This window comes from Pleurodeles waltl, chromosome 3_2, assembly GCF_031143425.1.
Source record: "Pleurodeles waltl isolate 20211129_DDA chromosome 3_2, aPleWal1.hap1.20221129, whole genome shotgun sequence".
Taxonomy (NCBI): Eukaryota; Metazoa; Chordata; class Amphibia; order Caudata; family Salamandridae; genus Pleurodeles; species Pleurodeles waltl.
The window spans coordinates 83,290,617-83,312,849 of record NC_090441.1 but is presented as its reverse complement, the minus strand read 5'-3'; the positions used below and the strand labels follow the sequence as shown (position 1 = coordinate 83,312,849).

Genomic DNA, 22,233 nt, shown 5'->3' with positions numbered 1-22,233 from the left:
GAGATTTTCAACTTCCAAAAAGGTCTCTGGGTGTGATTTAGAACTTGGTAGATGGGTTACTCCGTCACAAAGGTGATGGATTTCCCGTCTGCCTAAATCTAAATCCCATTATAGCATACTGGATTTAGATTTCAGCGGACACCATTGTGACGGAGTAACCGCTAAATCCCCAATTCCAGACGAAAGAATCTTCACTGCAACGTTTTCCAGTAGCTACCTAACGGCGACGCCTCCTCCTTGGACAGCTGCCGTGCCCCACTGAACTTTGCATTCTCACATATATTTTCTTCAAAATTTCTTCTATCTTGGAAGGTAAGCAGAGACATTGTCCAATACACTTTGTGGATTCAACCCATGCTCCATTGTGATGAGCCCTAACTTTTGGCTTTACCCTGCTCTCACACGACTAGATGTCCATTGTTGGTACTTTGATCTTTTAGGCACTATTTTTCAATGTAAACATTAAAAATTCATAACGCCGGTTCTTCTGATTGGATTTTTGCTGTTTTGATGTCACATAATGTATTTAAATTTACTATAATTTTCTAAATTGGTGTGGGATTTTTCTTGTGTTGTTTTTTCACTTTAGTACTGTTTAAGTGCAGCGTTACACATTGCCTTGAAGCTAAGTCTGACTGCTTTTGTGCCAAGCTATCAGAGGGTTAAGCACAGGTTAATTTAGTTACTTTTTGTGGGTCACCCTGACAAGGATTTTGGATATTGCTTGAGTAGGGTTTCACCCCTCAACCAACAACCCAATTTCTCACAAATAGGATAACAAGAAGAGGAAATTAAATCAAAGGTGAGCTACTCATAATTGGCAGCTATCCAGAGAGACAAATCCTGAATTTCTTCAGTGACTAGGTCAGACGTTCCATTGACAGCTTCAATCACACTGGAACTTCTTTCTTTTGTACTGGATTATGATGGTTGGAATCCCACTGAATATCCATATAAACATTGGAGGTTCTGCAGTCCACAAGGACAGGAACTAAGATGTTGAGGCTGAATCTGAAGTTCCCTTGGCAGTAGGACAAAATCAGAGGATTTCCGAAAAGGAAGAAGGGTTGTCTGATTAACACCTGTCTCTATTACATACACTAGGGGAGAGCTTTCTAGTTTTCCAACTCCTTAGGTTGACAAGCAGGGTGGACAAAGCAAGAGCTAGGAAGACGGAAATTCTGACCATAGTAAATACAGATCCTTTGCTTATGTCATCTTTTCCGTTCTTCCTCAGGTCTTTAGTAAAACCCACTTGCATGGGCTTGTCTTCAGGATCAGAAGCTTTAAATGGTATCTTAAATGCAGGGCTTCAAGGTGTTTTGGACTAGGTTTGTTTTCGATTTTCCAACTGTCTTTCTTGAGGGCGACTATCGATTTGGATGGTTAGTTGGATTAGATCTCGTAGGGAAGCTGTTCTAGGGGCCAGCCTTCAAAACATCCTTTAAGAAGTAAAATGAATAGGGCTGAGTCAGGACAATCTACGACTCTAGCCAAGCCCTAGAACTTAGAGATATATATAAGCAAATCCCAGGACCCTTGCTTAATTTCTGAAGTCTCCGCTTAGGTGCAAAACATTAGATCTTGATGCTCAAACACCTTTTTGAATTCCGTAAGGAAGGCTGGAAAATTAGCATCGGAAACTAATGGCATGACCCATGCCAGAGCATTTCTGGTCATAGTACTCACAATATACTCCACCTTGGATCTATTACTGGCACGAATATAAGGTTTAAAGGTGAACAGGATCTAACAAGTGTCCAGAAATGTCTTTAGTTTCATAGGGCTTCCTTCACATTTTAATTCTGCCGAACCACCCAGAGCTGGATCCAGAGACCCTTGTTACAAGACAGCAAGAGGTTGACAGAAGGAGGCATTTTCTGTGGTCAGGCTTTTGACTTGGAGAGTCAAGCCATTACCTGCTGTTAATATCTCTCTGACCTGATCTATCTTCAGATTTAGTTGACGTTGCAACCTGTCAAGAGGTGTTCTCCTTGGCGATGGATATATAGGGTCTTCTTGGTGCACAGGAAAAGCCTACTATTTCCAGAAACAAATCCAGACACCAGAATTAAAGTGAGAGCTTACAATTGCTCCAGAAGATTAATACAGCAGGAAACAAAATTTAGAGAGCAGGAAAGTGAAGGACAAGGAGAAGTGAAGTGAAGGAGAAAACAAGGCAGCAACTGAAGAAGGTATATTTTCCACAAATCCAGTGAATGAGCAATAAAGCAAGCACAATTACAGACATCCCAAAAGGGCCTGCAGGGTTTTGATGCCAGTGCTGGTACACCACAGCGGCCTCAGGTTTTGCACAGCATCCAACAATCCCCAATAGTGCTCCCCTCCTCTTCAGATCAGTGACAAGCATTCCTAGTTCTTACCAGTCGCAGCTCGCTGCCAGGTAAATGGGTGGGGTGGCGGGGGAGAGGAACAAAAACATTTAATAAAAAATAAAAAAAATAAAAATGTACCTGCTCCGCCGTGCCGCTTCTCATTCCTGGTCACTGCAGGCAGGCACAGGCACCCAGCTTGCCCTGCGGCTAATCTTGACGCTGCTCAGAGCAGTGTTACGATTGGCTGGAGCACCCAGCCAGGGTGCTCCCAGGCAGACTGGGAGCCTGTGCCTGCTCTCTCCAGCCTGACAACACAGTGCCGGGCTGCAGAGAGCACCCTGCACTCCCCCTCGTACCATCATCCCCAATGGCATCGCCCCTTTAAAAACAAAACAAATAATAGATAGTTTACTATTGTTTAGTTGTGAAAGGATTGCAGCTGTTCGCAGGTTGGGGGGGGGGGGGGCGACACTCCTCTACCATAGAAGGAGCCACCACTGGTTCTTACCATATCCAAGTGATACCTTTTTGTTTTGTGTTCAGACTCAGAGTGGAGTTTCTTCCATCAGTAGCAGGGACAAAAAGGCGAAGCACTAAGTACCAAGCAGAAATTAGGAATACCATAACTCCCCTATAGCTAAATGCCTCGAGATGCCCCTCTCCTTAGTCCCGGTGACAAACTAAGGCCCAACACAGAAGCCTGCACTGGGCTCTGAAGAAAAGAGGCCATCACCCAGTGAGGCACACTCCTCCCTCATCACCCAGTGAGGCACACTCCGCCCTCCATCTTTTCTTTCATCATATAGTCTTTTTAATTTTTTTGTTTCATCCTTTCTTTAACTCTTTCTTGTTTTTACCCTTACTTTCTTTCCTACTCTTCCATTCTTTCAGCAATTATTTCATCCTTCTTCATTATTTTAACCTATCATTTCTTTCTCTGGCAGTCACTCGCTCTGGCAATTCATGTTTCTCTTATTTGCAAAATTTTTCTTTCTCGCTCTCCGTTATTAGGTTTGATTCAGTTGGTATACTGCAGTTCCCTCCCTTCCGCTTATTAATGCTTTACTATTGCAATGTTATTAATTATCTTCTCGTTTAGTCATTGAAGGAAAAACTCAGCTTCTTGGCTGGGTCCTTAGGGTCGAGGTTTCATTTTTTCAGTTTTTATTGTATCACAAAAGATGTCTTGTGCAATAGATGTCTTGACTATGTTGAGAGGTTTGAGCGCTTCTCTCCAGAGAGACTTAATAGAGCTTGTGGGAGCCATGTGTTTAAGACAAAATGAGTTGTATTTTCTTTTGTATAACATTCAAAGAATAGATGAGTAAACATCATGCTGTATCGCAAAGCAAATAGACGCTGTTAGATAAACATATGCATGTGCATTTGTTTGCTGTTCCTGCTTCCAGTCTGAACACAACAAAAAAGACAAACGTTTCTACGTTCAACATTTTAAATCAACTAAATGAGTTGATTTTTGTATCATATGATCGTGTTTAATATTATCAGTCTCGTGGGTACCTGCTGCTAGCAGCCCACGCATGTGCCTGGCAGTACTCTGCCAGGAGCTCGGTTCAAACATTTGTTTGTGTGCCTTTTTGGGATTTGGGCACACCGGGTACCAACCTCCCACACATTACGGCAGCGTGGTTGGTAAATCCGGTGTCTCCTTGATTGTTCTAACCTTGTCTGGCACTGTTAATTCTCTGTTGCACCAGTAGGGTCAGTTACATCTTTAAATGGCATTATGACATCTTCCCATCCCCGGGTGTACAGTTCCCCGGCCCAGGCATACTGACTGTGCTCCACTTTAGCCCAGTAATGCACCTGGTTGACTCATTGTGCTAATGGTGTCCATATTTGGGGTGGATTCCAGGGTGGTACATTTATTACCATGGTACTATGAGGAGGCAATTTTAAGAGGGGTGGGAAGAAACAGCAATAACTTGCTTTGTGCTATTAAGGCGTGGCTAAATCAGATCGTTTAGGCGAGCAATTGATTAACTGCAGTTTACAGTAGAATGCAGTAACTTGTGGGTTTGGGATCAAGGCCCAAGGACCTTAAAAATAGCTTAATTGGCATTAAAGAGGTAGTATATAGTTGACGTACAAATGAATTTGGCTCTAGAGATAAGGTTTCTCTGTGAGAAGCGGGAGTATTGCGGCATCTGATTTGGGTTTTGTGCCATTTGTTTTCCTGCTTGCTGATAGATATTTTGCTGTAAGTTCTTGGGCTCATCATAATGTAGAGAGCTGCGGTTCCAGGGGGACGATGAGGGTTGATAATGGCTCCTGGAGTGAGGTTGTTTAATATACTGACTTCAGCTTTGGAGTTACGAGTGATGATGAGTTTTAATTGGGATTTTTAAGTGCAACCCCCATGAAGAAGCAGTAGTGTGGTTTGGTAGCTTTTGACTGACAGTGGTGGGTAGCTGATGTCATAGGGTGTGTGTGGGGGAAATGTTGAGCGAGAAAATGAAATGGTCTGACCATACTAGTTACATTTGCAGGACGAAGTCAAAGAAAAAAGATACCGATGGTTAATAGGAGGGTGTGTGTGATTTCCTCAAAGACGGTTTTTCAGCAACAAGGTCTGCAAAGCAGGTGAAAGGTGGTGGTCACAGAGTGGGGAGTCACCAGTGGGCGTTATACAGAGCTAACAGTTGGGGGTTCCTAGAGAGTATGATATGTGGGATAACATCAAGGTCTTAGAGATGTGCTGTTTCCAACACTATTTACATCTATCTCCATAAGGTATCCCTAAATATGTCTATGCCCTTGCATCACAAAACCCTTAAAATAGCTCTGTTTGACAAGGTCCCTCCCACTGCAATCATATCATAGTCATTATTGATCTCACCTTACGGCAAAGCTCATCAAAAGAGTTGGTGCAGGCATCTTTTCGAATAATCTTTACTAGCGCCTGTATAAAGATGGAGCCTTTATTAACATCCCTCCACGATAGAGTATCTGTTGGGAAAATTGACAGATGTCATCTTGCTGTTTGGGAGGAAGGATGGATCAGTCGCAGCTCGCAGCACCAAAAAGGGGTGGGTGTGGCACTAGGTGGTTAATGGGGGGTACATTTAATTGTTTAAAACATTTTTTAAAACATACCTGATCCGCTGACCCGCACCGCTCTCCTTTCCATCGTCGCACGTCGCTGCAGGCACAGGCTCTCAGCCTGCCCTGCGGCCAATCCTGATGCTGCTCAGAGCACCGTCAGCATTGGCTGGGAGCACCCAGCCAGGGTGCTCCCAGTCAGACTGGAAGCCTGTGCAGGCGTGCTCAGCCTACTGCGCATGTGTGTTTGGCCACCCCTCACTGCTAGTCATCCCCATGGCCCGCCCCTTTCAGAACAAAAGGATAATAAACATAGTTTATTATCCTTTTTTTCTGAATGGTTTGCAGCTTCTGCTGCTGGCGGGCTGGTGGAGGGGGGAACGCTCCTCTACCCTAACGGAGGAGCCGCCCTGGGACAGATGCAGGCGAAGTGGTAATAGAGGGGTTAGCACATCAAACAGAAGACCCTAACACATTTAGAGGTAAGTAGAGAGTTATGGAACAAGAAATGCAAACACATTGTTTAGAGTCACCCACCCTTTCCTAGAGCCCGTCACTCTCTCCCCCAAAAGTGCTCCTTTGAGTGTTCAGTTACACTGACTCACCCAGTCATGCTCTGCTCTGAGTTACATGTCACTCCACTTCACTCTGCTACCTGCACACTCCTAGTATGTTGTTCTCTGCTCTCTTTGAAAACCTCTGGCTTTTCACATGCTTCTCTGTGATGCTTCAGAGGCTGTCACTCTCCTCTGTGTATCTTACTGCACTCTTTCTGCTGTTCGTCATTTTAGTGATAAACTCCCACACCAAACTGGAAGAAATGTATTTATTATTATTAATAATAATACACAACAGTGCCATGGAGCCACTAAGCCGGTCCAGAAGTAGCTGCACCCATCAGAACCCCGTGACCTCACAACCCATGCCACATTGCTTGCATAAACACATTCCAGGATTATCAAGACCTGCATCCATGCTGGCCTATGAACAGAACAGCCCTCTTCTGTCCCCATGTTGGAAAATGGGTTATTAGTAAGGGCAGGTAGGTACCTACACCTAGCAACAAGCCACTAACCTCCACCTAGGTACAGTTAGGTCTCAGTAAATTAATCCCAGCTCAACCCTTGGTAGCTTGGCAACGAGCGTCAAGGCTTAACTTAGGAGACAAAGTGTAAAGCATTCAAATATCACAAAACAGTAATCAAATAAAACACTGGAAACAGTTTAAAAATCCAAAACCAATTTATAAAAATAGTTTATATTTTTATCTTTAAAATGACACAAAAACGATTAAAATCGGTTCAGGGGAACCGGAGATGTGAATTTTTAAAGAATTATTACTTTTCTAGCGCTTAGAAACAAAAAGCGCCAATCGGGTCATCTGGTTGCACCTCGACCGGGGCAAAGTCAAACTTTCAGGCCGACCGCGATGGAGCCCTGCTCGGCTACAGGTCGCGGGAGGCCTCGGTTAAAAAGTTACCTTCTGACTTAGTCTTTATTTTGAAGATTTTCTTCAGCGGGACGAACCTGCCAGTCGAATCCGACCTCCTGGAGCCCTTGTCCGGATACGCGATGTGGGTTTCCTCGGTGGTGATTTTTACCTTCGGACTTAGTCGTTTTTTCGAGATGAAAATCCTTCGACCGGGGTAAACCTGGATCTTGATCCGACGTCCGTGGAGCCCTTCTCGGATACGATGGCTGGGAGGTCCCGGTCAACTTTTTACCTTCGGACTTAGTCTCTTTTTCAGAGATTTTTCTTTACCGGGACGAACCACCAAATCAGGCCGGGTCGCGGTTGAGGCAAGCCGGCTAGAATTTCCGCGGCGGGTCGGTCCCTCTATGGAGCTTTTTTTCAAAAATTCTCAAATCTTCTCCAAACTTCTGGGGCTTCACCCAGATGTCCTTCTAAGGTTCTTTTGGGGTCCACAGCTCACCCCAAGGGTCCAGAAGTTCTGTGATGGTCCTTGGGGGGTGCGGACTTCAACTCCCAGAATGCACCTGGCGCAAACTCCTTTTTGGCCACTGGACAGTGGTCAGCTTGTCACTTTCTTCAGGAGTTGGTGCAGGGGACTCTGGTTAGCAATTTTTCACCTGTAGCAAACAGGGAGTCCCTCCTTGAACCAGTTGAAGCCAGGCAAAGTCCTTCTTGTGGTGAAGCCCAAGTGTGCAGCTGGTGCAGTCCTTCTGAGTGCAGGTTCCAGGTGCAGGCCAGGGGTCCAGCAGGGCAGTCCTTCTTCTCCTTTAGTTCCTTTTTCTTGAAATTTGGTGGGGATCTGAGGTGTGGGTGCAGGTCTGCCAGTTTTATCCTTGCTCCTGGGTAAAAAGCAGGGGGGCCCTGGTTCTCCAATCAGGGACAGGGTCGTCCCCCTGTGATGACCACTTCCTGGGAAGTGTGGCACAAATCCATCCCAGAAGGCAACAGTCTCTAAAAATCCAACATGGATGAATCTGATTTTTGGAGGTTACATCTGGCTGAGCCCACCCACTGGTGTGGCTAAAAATCATAAACACACCCCTCTCCTGCCCTCTCCTAATCTAATCAAGGGGGCACCTAATTGTCTGGGGTTGCAGGATGTGGGGGTGTTGCTGGGTGCTCCAAATGTCCTTCTCTGCCTTTGAAGACCAGTTTGGCAGCCCTCCCCCTTCCTGCCTCACCATCTGCTGAGGGGAGATTCTCTCCCCCAAGCACATTCCTTTGTGTGAAGCCAGGCCACTTCACACCTCATCAAGGCAGCCTGGCAGAAGCTGCTGCAGGCTGGCCAATCAGAGCACAGCAGCAAAAACAATGCAGAGCTGAAATTGGCAACTTTTTAGGTAAAGTCTAAACTTTTTACCTGGACAAGTTATATTAAATCCAACAACTGGAAGTTGTGGGATTTATTACAACAATCAATTTGATACCAAATTCTTGGTATGTAACATTTAAGGAGACTTTAAAATTTAAAATAAAGTCTGCCCATTCTAGCCTATGAAGGCCATTTACTTCAATGAGGGAAAAACGAATGTGGCTGTTTTTACCTCACCAGGGCTTATAAATCTATTTTTATAAAGTCCCTGCTTATAGTTACATGGCACCCAGCCCTAGGGGCACATAGGGCACACCTTAGGGGTGACTTATATGTAAAAATAAGGTAGTTTAAGACTTTGGAAGTACCTTTAATTCCAAAGTCGAATTTGCATATAACTTTAATTTAAAAGCAGCCAGCAAGGCAGGCTTGCTTTTAAAATGACACTGGGCACCTCAGCAGTGCACCTAGGTGTGCACCACCTATGCTGTGGTCCCTAAACCTACATGCCCTACCATATACTAGGGACTTATAGGTAGGTTAACTTAGCCAATTATAATTAGCCTAATTTGCATATCCATTTTACACAGAGCACAGGCCCTGGGACTGGTTAGCAGTACCCAGGGCACCATCAAAGTCAGGAAAACACCAGCAAAAAGAGGAAAATGGGGGCAAAAAGTTATGGGGCCTCTGCAATCAGCCCTGTTTTCTCACACCCCACATCTAAACTGAACATGAAATCCCTGAGAACACTGAATATAGAACAAAAGACCTCAGTACGAAACAAGAAGCTTCACTGCTCCAGGATAAAATCATGCAACCTCACCGGTAATCGACATGCCCTACCTACCCCCCACTTCCTGGGTGTGGATCCCACTCTATCTGAAACTCCTTTACCTTATTTCTCCACTTTAAATGCTTTTGCATTCTTTTTTTTAAAATAAAATTAACTTTAGACATTCTTCTAGTGCCTATCTGTTCCATCTCTTTCATACAAAGATCTGGCTGACTATTTTTACAATTCCCTTTGTTTCTTGAAAAGTTGTTTTTTATTGCTTCTCAAAGTGTCTGTTACATTTTTTTTATTGCACTATCAATTGATCTTGTATATTTTGATCACTCATGTTTCCAAAGTCACACTCGATGACTAGCTATCAAAGCCTTGTCATGAATTGATCTGTTAACTAATGGCTCTTCTGAGGTAGTTTTTTTAATAACTTATGGCCCTGCCTTGCCAAATTGAGAAACTCAGTAGGAAACCTGTTAGGGCCTCAGGTCTTACCCAAAGCCATGCCCTGTATTGCCAGCATCAGCTTCTCCTCCATGAGTGGCGCGTCTAGGTCCCTACTCAAGCAGCAACCACAATTCTTCTCAAGATGAAACACAAGAAAACACCAAATTAACTTCTCCTTAACCCTCTGGTAGCTTAGTACGCAAACAGTCAGACTTGTCTTATAGGCAATGTGGAAATTATTTATTCTGTGCTTAAACAGTAATAAAGAGAAAACACCACACATCACATACCAATTTAGAAAAATACAGTACATTTTAATAAATTATTTGACACCAAAATGACAAACATTCAATCAGTAGAACCTGAAACATTGATTTTTAAAGGTTTAGGTAAAATAGTGCTTAAAAGCACAAAGCGCCAACTGTGGTTATCTGGTTGCGCTGGATCAGGATAAAGTCACAAGTTCATGCTGACCGCAATGGAGTGTGGGCCAGACACAAGAATCAAGTTAGTCCCACTGGGAAATGTACCTTAAATCCTAGCTGTGGAGCTTTGAGCCTTGCTGCAGCGTTCCCAAGGAGCCAAGCGATGTTCCCATTCAGAGTATGGGTCATGCAGCAGTGGTTCCAATGAGTCGCAATGCGAACTTGAATTGTTGATGTGTTGAGCAGTGGCGGAGTTGTGAGGGCTGTGATGAGGGCTGGCATTGAGCCTGTGTCGCACTGCATTGGGTCTGATGAGGAGCTGTGAGGTCTGCCTCGAGAATGCGATGTGAAGCTGCGATTCAGATGACCTGCAAGGGCTGTGATGTAGGCTTATGTCATAACTGTTGCGCTGCTTTGGTTCTGATTAGGCATAGAGAAGAGCTGCATTGGGTTTGCGTCACACTAAGTCGGTTCTGGAATAGACCCCAGATGAGCTGGCAGAACACATTTAACCCCAGTCCCAAGGGTCTGCGGCAGAAGGGGCACCAGTTTGGGGGTTAGGACTCACAGCAGGAGGAGTCCAGGCGCAAGATGGCTGGAGCCTTTTCTGACACTGATGCTCTAATTAGGAGTCCAGACAACTAGCCTTTGGGGTCACTCTGGTATTCCTGGGTTCAAGATGCAGGCAGCAGAGTAGCAGGGGAGCAGCATAGCAGGGCAGTCCTTCTTGCAGCAGCACAGTTTTCCACAGATCCAGAAGGTTACTGAAGAGTTGGGCCTAAGGGTCCACTATTTATAACTGGTGTGCACTTTGAAGACTGAGACACTTCTGGAGTCCTCCCCTTACAGAAGTGTCTTGAATTTCCTCCTTCCCAGCCTTGGCCGCAGCTTGTCTAGGGGCAGAAAAGACATTGCAGAACCCTTTGTGAGTGTGCTGAGGCAAAGTCTATGTGATATGCAAGTGTGGCAGGTGGCAGCTCCTCCCCATCATCCTAATAAAGATGGCCCATTCTGGTAAAACCTATTCCTCCTTTGTCTCATGGTCTGGGCTAACTGTCTGCTACACCCAATCATGTAACCCAGGATATAGGCTGTAGGCAAAAAAATGATGGGACAAGAAAATGCCAACTTCTAGAAGTAGCAGCTTTATAACTGTGACTTAAAATCCAACTCTTAAAAACTACAACTCTTTAGAAACCAAATTCAACATTCCTACCTGCTCCTAATTGAAAGTTACCACTTATTAAATGTAATAAGGTAACCCAATGTTATCCTATGGCCAAAGGTAGGTCTTGCAGTAGTAAAACAAATAATTTAGGAGTTTTTTACTACCAGGACATGTAAAAGTACATTTCCAACTTTTTAAATAAACTGCATCCTGAGCTATGGGCTGTTTTGCCCTACCGTAGGGGTGAGTTACACATATTAAAAAGAAAGGTGTAGGCCTGGCTAAAGGTTTATCTTGGCAGGTCTAAATGGCAGTTTAAAACTGCACACACAGGCCGCAAATGCAGACGAGAGACATGTTTAAAGATCTACTTAAGTGTGCAGAGCCCTAAGGTCAACAAAAACAAATTCAGCAAAAATAGAAAAAGTAAGGCAAAACGTTTGGGGGGAGACCACCCTTTGGCTGACAGGTTTAACACATGCCAGTCTAAATCAAAATAGCCTAGATGTGAATAAGACTTCTGTGAGTAGAAGTAATGTGTTTAACTACATGTTTCTGGCTTCCGGGTTGTCCACACATTAGTATGTCCCAGTGCAACAGCCCATTGTTTTAGTATCACCACTCTGCAGGAACAACTTGTGTTTTTGGTGTTGATATACATGTAAATTAAATTAATAAAGTCCCCTTGTCTAATGACTCTACCTGCAGGAGCAGCTGCAATAATTTGTATCAATGCCAATCAATTTGTGGGGTGAGGGTTGAGGGAGCGGAATGTATACTAATTATCAAAGAAATTTGTCGTTCTTTTGATCTAGTGGTTTGAATATACCCCCCAAATGGGTCCGTGGTAATATCAACAATCGCTAAAAGAAGTGATTTGTGGAGAACGATAGCCACTTCCCAGGACCAGCGGGAATATGATGCGTGGTAGCCCTTTTAAAACTATAGTGGCCCAGAAAGTCACATTTAGTCCCTTGCAGGTGGGGTCTCTTGCAGTGTATCATCATCGGGCCATTTTATGCACCTGATGCAATTTTCTATCCTTTTTTATTTTATCGTGCAACCCATTTACATTCATGAGACCAACTTATGAGATAGAACCTAACCAGTCTGCATCATCATAGTGGTTTAAGGGAGATAATAGGTGAACCCATGTAAGAAGAGAACTGATTGTGTTGTGCTGTTTGAAAGTTAAATTCAACCCCAATATCCAACTCCACTCCCTACACTTCTGAACACAAAGTATCTGTTGCCCCATAATAAAAAAAATGCAACTCATAACTCTGTGGTTAGTTGTTCAAGTCTAATATGGGGGTGTGGGGCAGTTCCAATGCATCACCTGCCAGACTTGCAATTATTGCAGTCTCCCAACCTGCAACTATGTGAGCTCCTTCCTATGCCATGTCCCTCTAGGCTAGTATAACTGAGTGATAAATAGCAGCCCATCTCAGTACCATCCAGCTTCCCAGTATCAGAATTAAATTCTATTGTTTGCAGGCAGATGTGAGGCCTCGTCACTGGAGCCCACAGTGGAGGAGGCTTTGCCGATGTCAATTGCTCATTTCTGTGAACCCTAGTGATGCGTGCAACATTGCTTGGGGGGTGGAGGGATTCTGCTATGGGAGGCCAACTTCCGCCGTCCCTCTTTTCAAATTTGTCATTGGTTCCACTGTGAACTTGGGGATTAATCTCTTGTCCTCCTCTCACCCCAATGCTGATTCCGGGTTCTTTAGGAAGATAGATTTCCCCTGAAAGCTAGCAGAGTAAAGTAACATATATTGGATTTGCACTGCACTGATTTTTGGTTTACCTCTAAAAAACATTTTCTGTTGACTTTGAACTTTGGTTGCATTATCTGGAAAGATCAGGATCTTTGCCGTGGTGCAGAGCACCTCTGATGTTGGCATGCCCCCTGGAGGATTGTGTCTCACAACTTCTTGATGGGCCTGGGAGGGGCACCCAGCAGGGGATTTCATGACCAGAGCCCTCTGTGCTTTTTTCTAGTACAAAGCACTGCAACAGTTCAGTGCTCAGGATCTATGATTTGAGCTAGTCAGTGAGAAACCTTTCAGGACACAAACCCTCTGTCCCCTCAAGCAGCCCCACCAGTCGAAGATTGTTCCAATAGGATCTGCCCTCTGCATCCTCTCTGTCTCTCTAGGAGGTATGCCAGCCCTTTAGTCTTTTCTGCTCCTTCGCAGATACACTGACCTTGTCTTCTAAGCTTCTACTCTGCTTGGCCTCCCTAGTGCAGTCCAATGAGTTTCAAAGGTCCTGGCAGAGAAGAGGGACCTCAACTCCACCCCCTGATCTTTTTTTTTTCAGGTCTTTGTGTGACTCCTTAATTTGAAGGATCATGGCAGACATGGCTTTACCCGCATCTGGGGCTGGCCCGCTGAGGTCTCCCCTCCAAACCCCACAGTTGAGGGGGTTGGCTTTGTAAATTTGTCAATCTGCCTCTGGCTGAAGGACACAGATTTCTTGTTCTTTGCCTTATTACCTGCATGTTTCTGGAGCCTCACTTCCATGACGAGAGGTTAGTAAGGGGCTCTGGCCCCAGTCTTGACTAGTTGTGCCTGTTTTCGCCATCTCTTGTTTTCACCGAAGTTCTGGGCCCCCCACTTCCAGGGCTGACTCTCACCCTTGTCCAATAGCTATGCTGGGGGTGTTCCCTATTTGTCTAGGTGTCTGAGCCCTGGTTTACACCGTGCACATAAAGGCACTATTCTTCAGTGACACACTGGGGCACTGCTACCACAGCCATCCACATCCCAGTTGTCTCATGTCATAATCCCATTCCCACGAGACTAAGTGTTGTGAATGCAGAGGCAAACAGGAAATCATTTCAGACGGCCTCCTCAAGTCGGACATCCCGGTAGAGCTTGCTTTCTGATTGTCCCAGTGGCCATTCTCTAGGGGCTTCATGTACACGTCTGCTTTCTTAATGCTCATGCACTGGGGGTCACTTTCATTCACTTCTTTGCAGATGTATCCAGGTGGGTTGCCGCTTCTCCTCACTGAGTCCTCCAGGAGCCATCCGGCTGCCAAGGTCAGCCCCTCTCACAGGGCCATAGTAATGCCTCTCTACTGGCAGGCTTTGGGCTGCTTCTCTGCTAAACCGGACCAGAGCGCCTTCCACCCTTTATATAATTTGGGCCATCGTAGCCAGAGGTCTCCGATCCCACCAGTGCAGTTTCTCTGGCCATTAAGCTGGTGTGTACTACCACAGCCTATGGATCACAGCGCACCAGGGCCTAACTCCACGCAGCAGGGCAGATACAGTGGCTGCTCAGTTGCAGGTGTTGGAGAGGAGGATTGTGTAAGCTGTTTATCTGGCTGGCATAGAGCTTCTCAAAATGCGGCTGCCATTTTCGGCTGCTTGGCTTTGCCCCTCACCTGTATCCATTTTCTTTTGTAAACAGATGATTTAAAAAAAAAATCCAGAACAAAAAACTGTTGACAAGAGCCAGTGTGAATATTTACATCTGAAAGATGTATCGAAACTCGGTAGAATGCCCTAAATGTGTTTTAAAAAAGTCATTTATTTAATTTAAAACATTATGGTATCCTTCACTGTTTCTACGCTGTGCTTAAATCTACATTTATCTATACAGAGGTAGAAACTATGAGATCATAGTCTGTTCTTTATTTCTATGTCAGAAGTCCTCTTTCAATGTTAATGGAGAGGATATCTCAGGCTCCAAACCAAAGTTGAGAACAGAGTGGCCACAAGAGGTTCAGGCTATTTGTTTAATGTATGGGCCTTGGGCACACTCTTAGGAACGTAGTCAACCAGGATGTGGATGCGAGCATGGAGCGCAGTGAGTAGTCGCATCCTCAGACACTGCTATAAAATGCTTGCACTCACAGCCTACCTCTGCTTTGCTTCTTTTACTAATGTGACTGTGGCCCTTTGGCAGTGTCGCGAGGACCTCTTGCACACAAGTAGGTTTCCCTGTTTTGTGTTTCATTTTATAATTGACACGTTTTAGCTGCAACACTTTCAGCAATGATATTCTTTACACTTTCCTTGCATGACATTCTGCTAGGAATATGCTGTAGAAATTGCTTGTTTTGTTAGCCTTTTCTCAACATGTAATCAGTACATTTTGCTCAAGGCTAAGAACACTGCACACAATTTCCTGGTTCTTGAGTTACCTGTTCAGGAGAAAGCTTCTAACATCCAGACATAGCACTGCATCAGAACGGTGCTTTTAGCCCAGTGTGGGATTATTATATAAGTGATGCACTGCCCCAGAAGGGAAAGAGGGGCATTCTTGCTGCAACCATCCTGAGGTGAATGCTGTATCCGACATGCAGCTCAGCTGGCGCTAATCTTCCAGCTTCCGGAAATGATTGCCATCCACACTGAAGGCTGACTCCTGACACTATCTCCAGGTATGGGGCTAAGGCTAATCCCTTAGATCGGGCCAGGCAGAAGGGTACACCCATAATGCTCTCAGTATAGTCTTAGGGTTAGGTAGGAACCTCTAGAACTCATTTAGCATGGTTGGATTGTTTATTTTCTTTACCATGTTCATAATGCTGGGTGTTTTGCTTTGTACCACTGCCTAATTATCACAGCTCATTCTCTATATGCAAAATTATGATTGTTTCAATAAATATACTGAAAACCTATCTCGTATATCTCTTATGTTTTTGCCTGGACATGCAGGAGTAATCCGACAAAAGGGTGAGATATGTTTCCACAACTTCTCTTGGGGGAGGTTCAGAGGATTGCCATAATCACCTTCTATCCTGGTACGTTTAGGGGTTCGGAAAGGTTCTGTGAGTAGCCAGGAATTGGGCCGATAGTTCCTGATGGTGTGGACAGACGCAGACCCCCGAAATTCCCAAGCTCTGTTGCTCTAATATGCAGTCCTGTTATCTTAGTAGGAACTGTGTAACATGGCGCCACCAACATATATAGGTTAGATACTTATTTAACCAGTCTTCTGAGTAGTTTTCTCTTGCATGCCCAAGGTCCCTTACACAGCTTAAAACGGAGATGTCTGTGGTGATAGGGTTCAAATCCTCCTCAACATTATAGGAAGCATCTATATTTGTCTGTAGGTTTTCCAAGCTTGAACCTTAAAAAGATACCTCACTTTAGTATTTTTCTTCTCTGAATTCTAGTTGATATTTTTTGTTAATGCCAGACATGCTGCTACACAACATTGAATTCAAAATGGACTACCTAAGGGTGGTGGAGATGTTATCTATGTGGTTGAGGCACATAATGCATACAAAATTGAAGCATTTTATTCATGGGTCACTTTTCCTGCAGTCAATGCCAATACAAATACATTTCATACATACACAGTGGCGAACCCACCAGGCCAATACAGACTATTTCAACATTTAGAAATACCCTTAACATATCAGGAACAAGAAAATTTGGTTTCATGGCACCCTACCACATGTTGTGGACAGTGTTAGATTGGGGCCCCTCAGCAACAATGAGGCCACATGGGCAGGTCTAGCTGGCTACGCACCATATCCATACATGTAAAACGTAGAAGTGGGCGATTTACGATCGTTATATAATCATGTAGTCAGATTATACACGTTTACACAATTGCTCAAGCTGCCCTACCACAAATGGCTACACCTGCAATTAACTCAGTGAATATTAATACTATTATGGATAAGGTACACACCAGATGGGAGGACATTTTATTCTGGATAGCTCAAAAACAAATCAGCTTGAAGCATTGCTTCCCCATGTGGGACCCCAGGATAAACACAGAATTCTCACAATATGCTTGCCACTTGGAATGGTACCCTCTATTAACAGCTGTGCCACATGGGATACAGTCTTTGTTGCAATCTATTTTTATCATCTGTGGTTCACCATCTCTTGCTGTTTTACTGGCTGTATTAAAACAGATTTGAAATTAATATGGGGCTTCCCTGGCACTACTCTTGGGAATGAAATTAATTGCAGATTTTGCCACAGTGCCCTCAATTATTTTAGGAAACATAAAAGGGGAAGCAGCAACACTGGCAGTTTGCTAACAGCAACTTGTGATCATATTAGGTAATTTCCTGTGCTTTATAAATTCTGACTGATTGATCCTGATCCTTGTGCAGGTACTATTAGTAGACCAGGAGCACAGGTTGCCAAAAATTATTGCTGAATCCTGTACCTACATAGGTCGTGCTTATTTAGGGGCCACACCAAATAATTCAAAGCTTAAAGGTAATCCTGAAAAGGATAATACGAAGCCAGCAGCAGAGTCTTCTAAAAAACGCTGGGATAAACAAAGAAATAATAAAGAAAATATTAAATCACAGGGAGAATCTCTGTGGCGGGAGAGCTGTGAAAAAAATAATTTACGTAAGCGTGATAACCTAAAACATCCTGACAAGTATCAATATAAATACGTGCCCTTCTCGTTCCTTTCAGGACTCATCCGGCAAATGATCCAAGAGAGCCGGGCAGTCAGAATGCAGACAACAAGAGTATGTGCAACCGAACACAGCCTCACAACATTCATATGATATCATAATAAAAAAGGAAGACAAACTTCCACTATGGTGCTGGGTTGTCTGTTACATCTAGGTACAGTGGCTATAGCGGTGTCAGGAGTGGGATTCCAGGTCCGACATAATGAACCATGATTATTGAAGCAATGGTTACCCAGCTTGAAGAGGGTTCAACCACCTGCAACTGGTGATTGAACAGCAAGCTTAAACTGCCCAAAAAAAATTAGAGGCCTTCCAGACAGCTTTACTGACTACAAACCAAAAAGTCCAAGAGACTGCTGTTTTGCATCTCAAGATACTGTTTCAAGCGCCCAGGTACACCCCAATGTCCCAGGATCCATACTGCAGAAATATCTAAAGGGGATGAACCTGACTATTTTTTTGTCAATTTTGAGGAGGTTGCTATGACTGGTATATGGAGACAATATATCACACCCTTACTATCAAGCGAACTACAAACTACTAATCCAGCAAGGGACACTGGATATGAGGACATTAAAAAGGCCACTCTGAAAAGACTGGAGTGTGATCAAGCATTCTATAGGGTTCTCTTTAGGAAGGAAAAATGGTATGCTGGTGACTATCCCCGTGCTCTATATTACCAAATAAGGGACCTAGGAAATCGATGGCTTCAACCCACTATCACCACTAAGGAAGAGATTAGATAATGCCCTAAGTACACCCTTTCGGTAGAGGCATTGCTCCCGAACACAAGATCTTAGGTGAAACAACATCCTAATCTCCATACTGCAGTCAAGCTGGCTTGTGCCTATCATCACCCCCTCCTGAGTTTAGGGTACGCAGTCCAAAAGTCCCTCTACATTCCTCTAAAACAGCAGCTGGTAGCACCCCTGTCCTGGGCGATTCAAGGATTCCACCTTCACCAAATCCAATAGAAAACCTCCTATAGGTGGTGGGTCAGGACAACTGATGGGACCCCAGTGTTATTACTGTGCTGAATAGGGGCATGTAGCCAACAATTTCCCCCTGCGTAGTGAACCCATGGAGGTAGGGTATACACAAAGTAGAGTCTTGATGTCAGGAAGAAGCCACAAAAGGTACGAGAAGAGAATACACCGGAATAGAAAACCCATAGGTGCCTTTCTGGACACAGGGTGTCAACACACAGTGGTCAGTGAAAAATTGGTTCCTTCCACCCAAACTAAACCAGGGGAATATATATGCAAATAAAGTGCATACGTGGAGATAAGAAAACATATCCCCTCGCTGAGGTATTATTGGATGTAGAAGGTGATCCTCAACTATGTAAAGCAGGAGTAATACCCAGTCATTCGGATAAAGTATTGCTGGGAAGGAATTTACACCGGTTTGGCGACTACCTGTCAAACCTGACACCCTCACAGAACACATACGACTGGCTCAGGGAAGCACAGTTCAGTGGGACAGAACTGGTCTCCATGGCAGGGAAGATAGCAAAAACCTGTAGCAAGAAACCAAGGGAACAAGAGAAATACAGAAACTGCTTGTGTCCTTTCTTCCTCAGAGGTTCTAGGAACCTTCCCCGAGCTTCCAGAGTGCTCAGAAAGTTGACAGTACCCCAAAACATGCATGGGAGCAGATGGTTGACCAGGTAGGCACTTTTTTTTTGTTGCTGTTGTATCAAGCGGGTCTATTATACAGAGTGACACATAATAATAGTCGGACTACTGAGCAATTGTTCGTGCCTGTATCCTTCTGTGAACAAGTGATGATTCTTGCACCAGCCAAGCAGGAGGGGGTCACTATTGGCAAGAACACACACTGAAATACCTTCTGGAACTGGTCTTTCGGCGTGGGATGTTTATAGAAGTAGCTAGATTTTGTGCTGCATGTCCCAGGTGCCTACTGGTAAACCCTCCCAAGATAGCGAGGGCCCCTCTATGCCTCCTTCCTATCATTGAGGTTCCCTTCCAGCGGGTCGGTATGGACTTGGTGGACCGTTTACTCCCCAATGCATGAGGACACCAACACATTCTGGTTTTAGTGGATCTTGCAACATATTATCCAGAAACCATTCCCCTGGCCAGCATGACCACCACATCTGTAGCGCAGGCCATGATTTCTTTTTTCTCCCAAGTGAGTTTCTCCCTATAACTAATGACTGACCAGAAAACTACCTTTGTTTCCCAGTTGATGACTCAAATATGTAAAATACTGGGTATCCAACAAATCCGCACAGCAGTATATCATCCCCAGACAGATGGGTTGGTGAAACGCTTCAACCGCACCATCAAGACTATGTTAAAGAAAACGATAGAGGACACCGGCAGGGTGTGGGACAGGAAACTACCATTAGTAATATTTGCTATCTGCACGCATTAACAAAAATCAACAGGGTTCTCTCTGTTCAAGCTCTTGTTTGGCAGGAAGCTTCAACCCTTTGAGATCAGGCTACTGAGCAATGGACAGAGTAGGACGATGAGAGACGATCCCTACTAATATACAGTACCAACCTTAAAGTTACCCTCTCAAAATTATGGGCGTGCACATGGAACAAGCCCAAGCAAGACAAAAAAAGACATATGATCAGGGAACCCACTTGATGGAATTTCAGGTGAGATCAAGTACTAATTATTTTGGCCACTTCAGAAAAGAAACTTCTCGCTACTTGGCAAGGACCCTACACCACTCCAGTGACATACTGAGTATCCATATCTCATAAATGGAGGGTGGGACAGACATACCATATAAACCTGCTAAAAGTGTGAGAAGACTCCCAACCCACCACAGTAGCAGGGGATGCCATAGTCAGTTCCATACATATCCATCGAGTCCCAACCCAGCCCACTTCCCTGCCATGACTCAGCTGATCCCTGTGAAAACAGGGACTACCCTACGACCAGAACACAAACAAATCAACATATTTTTAGGACATTATCCAGGTTTTAATCTCCCCAATACTGGGTTGTACATCCCTAATATCCCACAATATCTGAACTGAGGGGAATCAGATTGTTGAATTTCTAGATTCCAGCAGCAAGGAGGTAAACTGTAGAGCAAGAGGTAGAAGTCATGCTGCAGGCAGACATCATCCAACCCTCACAGAGACACTGGTGTTCCCAGGTAGTGCTTGTCCCTAAGGGGTATGGTAGCCTGTGCTTTTGTATTGACTTCCGTCAGTTCAATGCCAATTAGATAGTTACTCCATGCCCGAGTAGATGAACTGGTAGAAACATGGAGGTGCAAGAGTCAAGACCAGTATTGATTTCACAAATGGGTACTGGCAGAGCCCTCTCACTCCCACAGCCTGAGAAAAAAACAGCCTTTTCAACCTTGTCAGGCTTTTCTCTGTTCAAGGTGCTCCCTTTTGGCCTGCACGGAGCCCCTGCTAATTTTCAGAGATGTTATGTATGCTATTGAAGCCCCATCAGGCCTATGCAGTAGCATACCTGGATGATAAGTGGTAGATAGTCTGGATTGGGAAACACACATGCAACACCTAGGTCTAGTACTGGCAACCTTACACCAAGCTGGACTGACATTCTACCCCAAGAAAACTGCATTTGCTACAGATCGCACTGAAGATCTAGGATATACCGTACATGCGGGAGCCATTCGGCCCCAACTAGATAAGCTTGAGGCCATCAAGAAAATACCCCAACCATCCATAAAAAAGAAGTGTGTCCCTTTTTGTGATTGGTAGGCTACTACCGTAGATTGGTTCCCAGGTCTCAGAGATTGTGAATGCCCTTACCAACTTATTGTCACAGAAAATTACTGGGAACCACCTCCCCTGGTCTACACCTCAGGAACAATGTTTCATATGATTAAAAGAGCTAGTGTGTCATGCCCCCATGCGCATGTGTCCAGATTCTGATAAGACTTTTGTGTGGCAGACCGATTCCTTGGGTCACAGAGTTGGGGCAGTGTTATTACAGCCTGACTTATGTGAGGGTTTGCAACCCATTTTGTACCTCAGTTGCAGGTTGTTCCCATGGAAGACTCATTTGGCAACCATAGAAGAAGAATGTCTTGCGATTAAGTGGGTGATGGAGGCTCTACAGTACTACCTCCTCAGTCACTCCTTTTTTTTGTTGAATGACCACCCTTGACCTGGTTGTCCATGCATAAAGACTCCAATACTAAGGTATTATGTTGGCTTTTGGCCTTACAGCCCTTCCCATTTCAGGCCTTTCATGTACCTGGAAAGCTGCAAACCAATATGGATATCCTCTGTCGCTGCCCCGTATCTGAAAGACCCAATCATCCATTCCAGGAAGAGAGGCAATGTAGTATCTGGGCTGAACATTGCAGACTTTCCAATATGGCTGAAGATGAGAGACTAAATACAGAGCACTTAGCACTCCAGCGACTCTCGCTGATGTCATCCAGACAACAGACGAGCGGGACGTATCGGACGAGACCAGGATTGAAAAGGATATGCCAGAATTAGTGAGGGCCGTTGGAAGCAGGGTGAGCGGAGCATCAACGGTATCAGAGCAAGAGAAACCCAGCGAAGAAGACAGAACCAGAGAAGACAGGACGAGGAAGTAGTCGGAGAATCAGCTGAGAAGACACAGATGGAGAGAAGAAAGCAAAGTCCTGTGCCTGTGTCTAGCTGTCCAGGGGAGCAGGCGGATGCTGCGGCCCATGTGCTTCACTGCCACAGGCAAGTCCCTTGGGCTAGGGCAAACAACAAACAGTGATGGTGGGAGAGACTTTGGGGCACTAAGTTGTGCGCTACACCAAACCACAGTGTAAGGGTGTTGAGTTTCACAGGTAAAGCTACAAG

The 22,233-nt window shown here is 44.7% G+C and overlaps 1 protein-coding gene across 6 annotated transcripts in view; it reads right to left on the bottom strand.

Annotated features, from left to right (window-relative positions):
* The window catches only part of LOC138286506 (caspase-1-like), a 264,088-nt gene that overhangs the window by 38,668 nt on the left and 203,187 nt on the right, over positions 1 to 22,233 (bottom strand). For 3 of the 6 annotated variants that reach the window (XM_069226848.1, XM_069226849.1, XM_069226847.1), the window contains exon 7: positions 5,197 to 5,306. The exons of the other annotated variants lie outside the window; for them this stretch is intronic. In XM_069226848.1, coding sequence (XP_069082949.1) covers positions 5,197 to 5,306 — 110 coding nt within the window. The remainder of the gene's footprint in view (positions 1 to 5,196; positions 5,307 to 22,233) is intronic. 6 annotated transcript variants of the gene reach the window in all.